The 12,567-nt window shown below is 33.6% G+C and overlaps 1 protein-coding gene across 3 annotated transcripts; it reads right to left on the bottom strand.

Moving 5' to 3' along the window:
* Window positions 1-9,220: 9,220 nt before the first annotated feature.
* Window positions 9,221-10,753, bottom strand: LOC114179311 (uncharacterized). Of its 3 annotated transcripts, XM_028065604.2 has the most exons (5): window positions 10,696-10,753; window positions 10,510-10,592; window positions 10,228-10,415; window positions 10,010-10,172; window positions 9,221-9,667 (listed from the first exon to the last, which is right to left on the bottom strand). In XM_028065604.2, exons 2-5 carry the CDS (start codon window positions 10,585-10,587, stop codon window positions 9,425-9,427), a joined length of 672 nt encoding a protein of 223 aa, XP_027921405.1. In that variant the 5' UTR covers window positions 10,588-10,592; window positions 10,696-10,753; the 3' UTR covers window positions 9,221-9,424. The 3 variants fall into 3 exon arrangements, with proteins under 3 accessions (XP_027921405.1, XP_085527118.1, XP_027921404.1); XM_085670992.1 differs by having other exon boundaries at window positions 10,065-10,172; window positions 10,510-10,748; XM_028065603.2 differs by having other exon boundaries at window positions 10,510-10,747.
* Between the last annotated feature and the right edge of the window lie 1,814 nt (window positions 10,754-12,567).

Here is a 12,567-nt window from a genome sequence, read left to right as displayed (position 1 = left end):
GAAAATCGTGTGCACGAGTGGTGGTGGGTTGCAACACAAGTGTGGTTCGAACGTGTTGTATTGGTTCGTGTAGTGATTGAAAGTGAGAAAGGTTAGAGGTGAGCGCGGGTTCTGGTTTGCGAACTGAATGGGGAAAGCAAGTGAGGCAGGGCTGAGCGGTAGTAAGCGTTGGGAGAGGCACATTTGGGGAAAAAATGTAAATTTAAGGATTTGAGTTTGAGAGATTGGAATTGGGAGATGGGTTAGGGTTTGAATTTGAAAGGGATTGGGAAAAAAGGAGTTAGAGCTCAACATTGGGAGAGTGAAACCAAAGGCTGTAAAATTGGGCCCAAAAACATTGCACACAAGTCTAAATGAGCCAAAGTTGCTGCCCGAACTGGCGCTGAGCGCCCCCAACCAACGCTTAGCGTTGTATCAGTAAAAACAGGATTTTCTGGTTTTCTGGTGTGGCGCTGAGCGCCCAAAATCGGCGCTAAGCGCTAAAGCTGTAGAGGTGTATTTTCCCCACTGAGGCTGAGCGCCAGAAATCAAGTCTGAGCACTGAAACTGTAGAGTTTTGATTTCTATGCTTTTTCTCTCAACCTTTGAACCTTGACACTCAACACTTATGCAAACATGTATTCAAAGAAAAATCAAGCTAAGACTAACTTAAAATACACCTTAAAACCACACTAACAACATCAAAAGGTTGATGCACACATGACTTAAAACAAAGAGAAAAACATGCTCAACTTGACATCAATTTTCACAAACACACCAAATTTCTCAAAAATACTTAAAGCAACAAAATGAAATAAGAGAAAAGGTTGAGAATGCTGGGTTGCCTCCCAGGAAGCGCTTGTTTAACGTCACGAGCCTGATAGGTACGACGCTTAAGTTTGGTTGGTGCTTTTGGTGTGCTGCTTCCCAACCTCACACTTATACAACTTCAATTGATCACTAGTCACCAATTTAGTCCTTCTAGAATAAGGAGCTTCAATTTCAATCCTTTCATCAACTTTGATGTCTCTAATAACCCACAACCTTGACCATTTTGACTTGAATCTTCTAGGAGAAATCTTCAAATTTTCCTTTCTCATCACAATTGGTTGGCCAAGTCTAAGCTTATTAGTTCCCATCAAAGAGTGGTGGTGGACTCGAACATCATCTTTCTCTTCCTTCTTTTCATTCACTTTCGCAGAGAAACAATTGGAGCACTTTTCAAGCAACTTTGAAGCTTGTCAAGGTCTACTAGTCACAGATAAGACTTCATTGACGACCTTAAGACTAGTTTGTTCATTAGTTGATTCTTGCACAGCTTCAAGAACATTGAATGTCACCTCCTCATCTTGGTCTTTCAATTTTAGCGTTTCATCATCCACATTGATAACAACCTTTGTTATCTTCATGAATGGCCTCCCAAGAATGAGTGGTACCCCTTCATCTTTCTCCATTTCCATCACCACAAAATCAATTGGGAATTTAAGGTTATCTATTTGCACCACCACATCTTCCACCACGCCATAGGGGTATTTGACGGAGCTGTCTGCTAGCTGCAAGGTCATCCTTGTTGGCTTGGCTTCGAGACCACCAATCATTTTAAGCATAGATAGGGGCATCAGATTAATGCTAGCCCCTAAGTCAACAAGATCTTTCCCCATATCTTGATTTCCAATGGTGTAGGGGATGGTGAAATTACCCAAATCCTTGAATTTTGGAGGAAGATTTTTCTGAATAATGGCACTACAATTCCCTTGCACTTCAATGGTTTCCTCTTCTATGTATTTCTTCTTTTTGCCAAGGAATTCCTTCATGAACTTTGCATAAGAAGGTATTTGTTGTAGTGCTTCAAAAAACGGGATCTTGATCTCAAGTTGCTTGAATATGTCTTTGAACCAAGCTAATTGTTTCTCCTTCTCTTTTCTTGAAGGATTTTGAGGATAGGGAAGGGGTTTCACAACAACTTTGTCTTTTTGTCTTTTCTCTTCACTTTTATTCTCTTCTTCTTCCACGACAATCTCTTCATCAATTTCTTCCTCCTGAATCTCTTCTTCATTCTTTTTCTTTTCTCTAGCCTTCACCTTTTCTTTAGAACCTAGCCCAACCTCCTTTCCGCTTCTAGTGAGATGGCCTTACATTGCTCTTTGGGGTTGGCTTCGGTGTTGGCGAAAAAAGAACTTCCTCGTTGATCAGCCAATTGCTTGGCTAATTGCCCCACTTGCACCTCCAAGTTTTTTATTGATGTATCAGTGTTCCTTTGATTTTGAATTGACATTTGCAAGAACTGCTGCATCATGTCCTCAAGCTTTGAGGTTCTGTCAGTCAAAGAGGGATGGTGATAACTTGGTTGAGTTAGGGGTCTATTAGAGGGTCCTGATTGACCCATGTTCTGGTGAGGCCTCCATCCTTGATTGAAATTTCCTTGATGGCCTTGATTACTCATATAGCTAACTTCCTCCTGAGATGTTCTTTGCATGGCACATTGTCCATTAGAATGGTTTTCCCCACACAATTCATAGCCTTGCCCTTGTTGATGTTGAGTTAGAGACACATCTTGAGGAAGTTGAGAAAGTTTCTTCATGAGAGCTTCAAGTTGTTGAGTCATGATTTTGTTTTGAGCTAGCAAGGCATCTTGGGATTGAAGCTCTAAGACACCTTTCTTTTGCAAATGGGTTCTCTCATTATAAGCGTCATTTTCACTAGCTGCCATGTTCTCTACCAACTCGTAGGCTTCCTCCGGTGTCTTCCACTTGATATTTCCTCTAGCTGAAGCATCCAACATAAGCTTTGTTTGCGATCTAAGCCCTGCCAAGGAAAATGTAATTTGTGTACGTTGATCGAACCCATGAACGGGAGTTTTCCTTAGCATTCCTTTAAATCTATCCCATGTTTGACCCAAGGACTCATCAAGATCTTGTTGGAATGCAGATATCTCTTGCTTTCTCTTGTTGACTTTGGACTGGGGGAAGTATTTGTTCAAGAACTTGGCCACCACATCATCCTAGTCATTTAAGCTATTCTGTGGGAAGGAGTTTAGCCAAGCTTTAGCATTTCCCACCAATGAGAAAGGGAATAGACTTAGGCGGATGGCCTCATTTGGCACTTGATGGATCTTCACTATATTGCATATCTCTAAGAAGGTGGCCAGATGCGTGTATGGATTCTCATGAGCCAATCCATTAAACTGATTACTTTGCACCAAGTGGATTAGAGCTGGCTTCATCTCCATATTAGAGGCATTCACTGTTGGTCGAGCAATACTGTTGAAATTAATGGACCCTGTGAACGCAACATAGTCTTCCAAAGTGCGTCTTTCATGCCCTCTACCATCCCCATGAGGGTTTTCAGCCATATCTTCTTCTGGATAAGAATCAAGATTCTGAGAAGTAGACGGAAGAGTGTCTGAAGTAGAAAAGTGATGGACAACTTGTTGTGCTTGAGCTTGTCTTTTCCTTGTGGAACTATTATTTCTGCGGGCAGTTTTCTCTATCTCAGGATCGATAAGGAGTGGTTCTGAAGATGCAGTCCTCCTTGTACGGATCCAACCCTGCATAAACTATAGAGCAACAACAAAGACAAGCTCAAACTACAAGTTAGCCCAAATAATGTATGTATATAAGTAAACAAAAATAGTAAATATGAACAAAAGAATTAAGTCCAAATAAGTAAAAAATCACACAATAGTCTAGTATTAGACACGGGTCCCTAGCAACGGCGCCAAAAACTTGTTAAAACTTTGGCAAGTGTACCAAGTCGCGCAAGTAGTAACTGGTAAGACCGAGATATCGTTTCCCAAGAGACTCGTGTATACTAAATATTTGTGTAATTAGTGACTAATTTAAACTAAAGAATGAATCCATATTTTGAGTTTCATTTAAGAAAGTAAATTTGTGCATAAAAAATATAAAAGGTGAACTTTGGCGGTTAAAACGCTTAGACGATGGAAAAGACAAGAATTGATATGGAATGATATTGTTGGGGGTTAGATTTCACCGACCTCACTCCTATGCATATAAAAGAAAGCACACCCTTTCCATTAATATACTAATGTCAACCCACAAGTCTACTCAAACTCTAATCCCTTAATAGAATGAGCCTAGGTTTCCTTATTAAGAGTCAATCCATTGAACCTTTAACAAACAAACCCGCTTTATGAACTAGGGTTTAAGACAACCAATGGGTCAAGCTTCATTCCTAGACACAAGCTCCATTAGGAATCTTGTTTCATTTCTAGGTTTCAAAAGATATTTTCCTATACCCAATGAACCAAGTATCATGCAATGGGTGATCAAACCAAGCAAGCATTAAGCAAGGAAACAAGAATACTAGCATTTAATGGAATAGGCATATAATATATTCAAAGCATTTGCCAAATACAAGAGAGTTTAGGGGTTACATCTACCTACAACAAAATGGGTTTAGCTCTCCATTGTCATGGAGAGCCCAAACTTACAAAATGGAAGATGGAAGAAGATGAAGATACAAGGAGGAGGAAGGGATAGTTCCCACAAGCCCTAGCACACCTCCAAGCTCTCAAAGAGTGAAAAATCACGTCCCAAACTGCCAAAGATAGTTTTCCCTCGAGAATCCAGAAGAAATAGGTTAAATTTTGCCACATCAGCACAGGTGCCGCTCAGTGTCGTCCTCACACCGCTCAACGTCCAAAAAATGCGAGCCAATCAGCGTTCAACGCTGGACTTTGGCGCTCAGCGCTCAAAAATGCGAGAAGAATGGCGCTCAGCCTTGAATTCTGGCGCTGAGCGTTGGAAAATGCGAGAGGATTGAGGCTCAGCCTTGATTTTTGGCACTCAGCCTTGAATTCTGCTACATTCATATCTTCAATTTTGGCTTTTTTCTTCTTTCTTCTCTGGTTGACAACTTCTTTGACTTGAGATAAAAGCTTCCTATCATTAAATTGGACACAAAAATGGGGATTAGTGGTATAATTATATCTATGTAACCCATATGGTATTTATTCACAAAAGCAAAGTAAAAGTGAGGATTAAGTGGGTTAAAAGCTCAAGAGGAATTGATTTTGTTAGCAAAAGATAGCCAAGATAATGGTAAAAATCTACATTATCAGGCGCTTGGCGGCAGACCCCGTTCCGCCAGGCGGTACATGTCTTATGTTACCGTAATCGAATGCTTCCCATTCAATCCCCAAGATTCATACACATAGGTAAACATTCGTAATATAACACGTCTCATAATTTCACATTTTACACATGAACAATTCTAGAGAATCCAATCAATCACAAAATTCATATAATTCTATGATTACATTATCACTCAACATGATCACGCCTATTATTAAAAATAATAATAAAACCAAATAACACACAATTGGCATACATAGGACTTAAACTCAAGTCCTCTCACAGAATTAAATACTCTCAACCACTTGAGCTAGTACTTTTCCACGTCATATATGTCAGAATTAAATGCCATAAAGGCTTCCACTATCTGCTTTTATTAATTAATTATTTATTTATTTAATTTTCATGGGTCTTACAGTCAGGCTCGGGTTGCCTTGGCAAATTGGATGTAGCTCAGGTTTGAGTGAACCAATATAAAAATCTTGTGCTCCAATCTTTTCTCTAACCCTTCTCTCTTGGATAATCATTTAAAGTTTAAAGAACTTGAATCTAAACCATCTTTTTCATATTCTTGAGTGTTTTGGTGGCATCTGCAGCATTGAGCATGTTTGCATAATCAATTAGAATTTGTCTTGACTGTTCTTTTTCATTATTCTTGCTCCAAATCGTAAATCTGCATTTCTATATTTTTTCCAGTATTTTAGTTGGCTATTTTTTTGTTTCAATCGATTGATTATAGCAGAACAAAATATGTTTAGTAAAATCAATCGACTAACTTTGTTTTTGATCGGTTGAAAATATATTGTCCAGAGGTTTTTGCATCCAAAATTTGTGATTGAATTGATTCAATTAAAGATAGTTTTTAACCTTTAAAGATTGTCTAAATTTTTTAACTAGCCAATTCAACCCTCCATTCTTGGTATTTCAACCATTTCAAAACTTAAACAGTCTAATTTAATCTAGTATTTTGTAATTATATTCTAAATATAATGACTTGCTTTAATGGTGGTCAATTGTAATAACAGTGACCCATCGAGACTCTTTGTTTTCTTTTTTCCCCATCGAGACCCTTTGTAAATCATTTCGTAATGAGTTATTGCAAAGAGGAGATTTAATAAAGGTAAAGTAATGTTATGGTCTCAAGAGAAACACAAAGGACCTTTAAAAATATGATTTTATTTTTTAATTTCAAAATATTAACTTTTTGGAAAGAAGAAAAGGTGAGGAAGTGTGTGATAGAAGCATCGGAAATAAAAGTCATGTATTATTAAGAGAGATTTTGAGACCTATATAATTTAAACAAAATTTAGCATATTTTATTAAATTAAGGAGGTTTTAAAAACCTCCATAGAATAACAGAATAGCGTCCCTTATTTAATTAATTTTTTGTAGTGTATTTACTTATTGGCTAATATGAGATTTAGATACTTGAATTATTTTAACTTATATTTTCACTTCTTTATGGATTTTGTTATCATTAAAGCCTATTTAATAACACCATTGTCTGATGAAGTTTTGTAGTATTTGGTTTTAACAATGGACTTCTTTTTATTTGAATTTTAATAAAGTGATGACAATTTTATTTTAAAAGTAATTATTTCAAATAAGATTATTCATTTAGCTATAAAACTTATTTAGGAAAACGAAAAATTAAGGTGTTACAATCTTAACAATTACCTTACCATCAATCTTGTTATGTACATACATAATAGAGTTGGGCAAAATGTAATGAACTGCACTTAACCATTAAAAACTGCACTAAATTAAAAAATAGTTCGTCTGAACTACATTGAACTGAAAAACAGTTCAAACGAATTGAACTGAACTATTTTTTTTCTAACAAATTGAATTGAACAACATTGCACTATAATATGAACTAAACTGTTTTACGAACTATATATTTTTTGAACTGCACTGCACTATTTTTGAATTGAACTACACTATTTTTGAACTAAACTCCATTAATTTTGAACTGAAATGTACTATTTTTGTACCAAAATATACTTCATCATTTAAATTGTTAATAAATTATTACATCAATTTAAATTATTGAATTTTTTTCTTCAAATTTTTAATTTTTTTTAATAAACTTAAAAAGTGTATTAGTAACAAATTAAGTTAAAGTATTTTCTATAATATTTATTCATGTACAATAGTTTTAAATTAACCTCTATTTATTTAATTTTACATTTTATTTTCTTAAAAGTTTATAATATCCACTTTATCCTTTACCATTATTTTAAAATTGAATTTTAATATTTTAAAATTAAAAATATATTTATACTAAAAATATTGTTATTATGCATATTTTTTCATAAATAAATATTACAAAAATTAAATACCGGTAAATATCTATATTCCTTAATAGGTATTTGATCTTTCTATATATGAAAAATATCTATTAAGAAATTATCTTCTTAGATTGATTTTAATATTTTATAAAAATAGTTTTTAATTCTGAATAAAAATACCCGAAGTATTAAAAAAAAAATTGTCAATTTCATATTGAGTTAAAAGACAAACTTTCTCATGATTTGAATAGAGAAAAAAGTGTGTAAGATTGGACTATGAATTACTGTACCTACTTTTTTTCATTGTAATTGATGGAGTGTGTATAATACAACATTTTATACTAATATTTAATCAAATTTATTTCTTTAGTCATATTGAATTAATTATTATAAAATATTTTTAATTAAAAAAGACTTAATCGTGTTAAATTGATGGTTACTTTTTTTTCAAGGACCACTACATATAGACATGGACATTTTCCATTTTCATTAATATTTCCATAAAATTGACTACCTCCATGGTTTTTCATAATATTTATCTAAGTATCTTTCTAACTCGTCCATATTTAGGATGTCCACTAATTGAATTTTTTTGTCCATAATATATAATAACATAAAAAACAAAATCAGTGAAGGTGTTAAAAAAACCTCGACATTATAAAATAAAATATTAAAAGGTCCACAAACATCAATACATAAAGTTCATTATTTCTTGTAGCATAATTTTTTAATATTTGTTTAGTTTGACTTGTATTCTTTTAATATAATTAAAACATATATTTTAGTAATAAAAATCCAATTTAAGTAAAATTTCATTTTTCATTAACATGTTATCCTTTCTTCGGATATCGTACCTAAAATTTTTGGTACGCAAAATTACCATTATATCCCGGCACACTTACTACTAATAACATATTTAATCAAAATTGAAACAAAATAAATTATATATTAAAACAAAATACATCTATAATAATACATATCTTTAAATATAGAAAAAAAGTTGTTTTCATACTTAAAATTAAAGGTTAACTAATGATTTTAGTCCTTAAATTTTGACTCAAAATTGAAATTCATCCATGTCCGAAATTTTGATGTATTTTGGTACCTAAACTTTAAAAATGAACGAATACAATCATTTTAACTTAATTACATTAACTTTTTTTACTTGTCGAACGTATTTCATGTTAGTATTTAAGTTATTTACACTGTTTGACACATTCCTGATTCAATATCATCTAGGAGATGCATTCGAAACTTAAAAAAAAGGTGAACATAATTGGGTTAAAAGAACTATATTTATTCATGTTTAAAGTTTAGGGACCAAAATGTATCGAAGTTTCGGATTGGAACAAATTCTAATTTTGGGTCAAAATTCAGGCAATAAAAACATACTTAACCCAAAAATTAAATACTAATTCATTTACATATAAACTAAATTCCTAGCATATCCATGTACATAAACACCATCCCAAACTTACATGACTTTAATGTCCAAGATCAATTTGTATTTCTCAATGACCTATGTTCTTACCTTCACTCTCTTGTTCATGTATGTATAAAGAAACCTTTTAGTTGCTCCTATGATCTTTATTGAAAGGAATCCGTACAAAATATATAACATATGAATAGTGGCTCCAAAATCAAGCATGCTTTTTTTCTTTTATACCTTTTAATCAAACTTTTTCTATTATACTTTTTTCTTTCCTCGTATTAAAAGTTGTTTGAGTTAGTGCCTGCTAGCTGTTTGCAATTCTACTCTTACTTTAATCATTGTATTTTATTTTTCTTATATTTCTAATGTTGTCATGTTAAATTATTTCAGAGCATCTCCTGATTCTTTGATGATATTAAATCTTTATGTATGATCCTAAAATAACTCTTTTCAATTTTGAAGTGTAATACAAGAATAAGCAATTGGGTGATGAACCAAACGTAGTATTGCTTGTATGTATTGCTTCTCTTAGTCTCATATCTGAATGCTCCTTTTCTTTGCTTTATCAGTGCAAACGGGAACTATATGCCTCTAAGAACCGCAGAAACTGAAAAAAAGGTCTTTCTTCAAGTAGAAGAATAGTTACCAGTGGCACTCTTCAACTCTGATCCCTTATCTTGTGTTTGCGTCATCAGAATAATCTGAAGCTGCTTTTGCAACTGTGCTTTTATTTGGTGGTTACAATCAATGATTCTACACACGTTGTCCTTTTCAGCCTGGAGTTCCAACCTTCTCATTTCAGCAGCAGTAATTTCAGAATTGCATGAGTTGCCACTGTTACTTTTAAGTTCCATGAAAGAGGACTTCAACTGAAAAAAACCAGAAACACATGCCAATCCAAAAACTCAGTAATTTCATATCAACTCACATCACAAAGGAACAAGAAAAGAAAAGGGAAAGAAGAAAATATACAAGATATTGATATGTTTGAATAAAATTTGATGAAGAGCATTGACGTAACATCCAAATATAAAGTACTTAAACTTATTAAAATTAACAAGCAAACAAACTGTCTAATAATCAAGCAATATGATCAAGAAAGCACTCACTAAGATCACATCATGAATTTTTTTTTCTAAATTCATGCAAATTCTTACCAAGAGAAACTGCTAATTGCTTTCATTTCAATTTTATACATAACATGTAATTACCAGGTTCACTCTATTCCTCAAACTCTCAACTTCCATTCTACAATTCACCACAAACCTCTCTGCAATTTCCTTGAATTTCCTCATTTCTATCCTCTTGGCCTCGTAAAATCTCTCTCTCGTGTCGCGCAATTCCTCGAGCTCCTCCACCTCGTTCTGCAACGACCTAAAACGAGGCCAATTAATCAACGATTTCAGGTTTTGAATACGCACGTGGCTACCTGAGTTGCAGTGAAAGTGAATCGTGCTTGGCTTCGAGGTTCTCGATTTGACATTTGAGAGCGAGAAGCTTGAAATTCTGAGACGCGATTTTGTGATCGAGCCAGGAGCACCTCTGTTCTGAGGCCCTGATGTTTGCGAGCTTCGAAGCCAAAGCTCGGGACTTGTCGGCTTGCGACTCCTTCTCGGCCTGCATTGTAGGAAATGAAGATTCAGATCTTGGCATGGTTGTGGGGAAATTGAAGGGGAAAATAGTGAAAATGTGGCGGTGAATCGAATTGGACCTGGAGAAGAGAGAGGCGTTGGATTCGAGTACAGTCCATCTGGTGGAGACGCTCGTGGAATGCGGAGGAAAACGCCATTGATACTGCAAGCAAACAATGACAGTGAAGTAAAGGTGGTAGAGTGGTGGTGGGAAATCACTGTTGCGATGCCAGAAATCAATGAATACAAACGAAACAGATTCTCACTTGCACTGGAATTCTGAAGAACGGAAAAAAAAAACAAAAACTAATGCTGAAAACAGACGCCATAAATATATATATATATATATATATATATATATATATATATATATATATATATATGATTTATGTTAATATAATTTAATTGATATTATATATTATTTGTAAATGTGATAGTAGAACAACATTTTGTCAATTGAGTATTTTTTTTATATTTAAAAAAAATTCAAATTTGTATATTTGTCCTATGACAATTGTATTATGCCGTAAAAAGAATAGTATGATAAAAATAATTATATATAAATTAATTTAATTTTACACCATATTTTTATTTTATAAATATATTTTTCATTTTATGAGATAGCTAATTTTAAATAAAAACCTTTTTTAGAAAAATAGAAAGCATTTTTCTCTCTTAAGCAAAGCTTTTCGGCTAACAATATATAACTATCAAATTAGCTTTTAATTTTAGTTTTGCCTTGAAAGTATATTTTAATAAAGAATAAGTGACAACAACCGATTGTAAATTTTATCGTTTTATCTCAAGTTAGTTTATTTGCTAAGTTTTTATCTTTTTCTAAAAGTTAAGACTTAATAGAAATCATAATGGATTTAGGAAACTAATCATATTATAATAGTAATAGAGTATATTATGTAAGATTTATAATGTCTAAAATATATTAATTGGAACTAATATAACAAATAAATGTTACAAGTAATTAATGCTGATTGAGAACAATTATAATATATTATCCAATTGGTAAAAGTATATTTTTTTTAATATAGGTGTTGAGGCATCAAGAAATATTAAGCAGATCGAAGAATGTAAATGACATGCTGACATGTAAAAAGGTAGAGAAGTGAGCTTGAACAAAAGAACAATGTGGAAATCATCGAAAGAAGTTTGATAAAAATGAAAGATATATAAGGTAGTTGAATCGAAGTGGAGGAAAGTGTCGAATGGAAGGAGACTGATATTAAGACTAAGTTCGAGATGGAAGTTACATATAATAACCATAGCAAAACATGGAATGAATAAATACATGTGACATGGTGAGGGCAGTTCCCGAAACATTTAATCCAATTTTAATGTTTTTCTTTAAAGGTGAGTATAGACCGGATTTTTTAATAATTATTCTATATTCGATAAAATAGATCGGATTTATAACCTAAATCTAGTTGATCTAGTTAAAATGAATATGGACAGATAAATTAATTTGAATTTGTTTTCAATTCAATTTAAATTGGATTAAAACTATATTGAATCCACTTTGTTAATGGTCCACTATTAAGTTCACTATATATGGGTTTAACTGACTCTGCTTGACTTTTGACCTAGGCTAATTCAACTTGATCCCTCTGTTTATGCTGATTTTGCTTGACCTTCAGCAAGAGTTGGTACGGAGACTAACCTTTGGTCGAGATCGACTTGAGCTGACCTTTGGTTAGGATTGCCTACGGTTGATCTTTATTCAAGGTTGACATTGGCAGACATTTGTTCGAGACTAACTTAAGCCGACTCAACCAACTTTCGATCGGGGCCACTTGTTCGACCTTTGGCCAAGCTGACTCGGTCAATCGTCGATTGAGCATAATCGGCCAACCTTCGACCAGACTGACTCAATTAACTATCAATCGGGCTAACTTGAGAGTACTTTATTGTGTGAAAGGACTTTGGTTCGAGTTCTATGTATGCCAATTTGTAGTCTTGTTATTGTACCTTTTGAGAGGAGAGTATTGAGAGAATACCTAAGGCTAATTGTGGGAGCACTAAGAGAATTTGTGTTGGGCAAGAAGAAGAGATATAACATTACAATTTTTGGCAAGGGAAATTCCAGGTTAGGGGAGCTGAACTCGAAATTGTAGGTTTTTGATAAT

This window comes from Vigna unguiculata, chromosome 3 (assembly GCF_037176805.1).
Source record: "Vigna unguiculata cultivar grain cowpea cultivar isolate G323 ecotype 2 chromosome 3, ASM3717680v1, whole genome shotgun sequence".
Taxonomy (NCBI): Eukaryota; Viridiplantae; Streptophyta; class Magnoliopsida; order Fabales; family Fabaceae; genus Vigna; species Vigna unguiculata.
The sequence above is the reverse complement of the archived record's forward strand: the minus strand, read 5'-3'. Positions and strand labels throughout refer to the sequence as shown.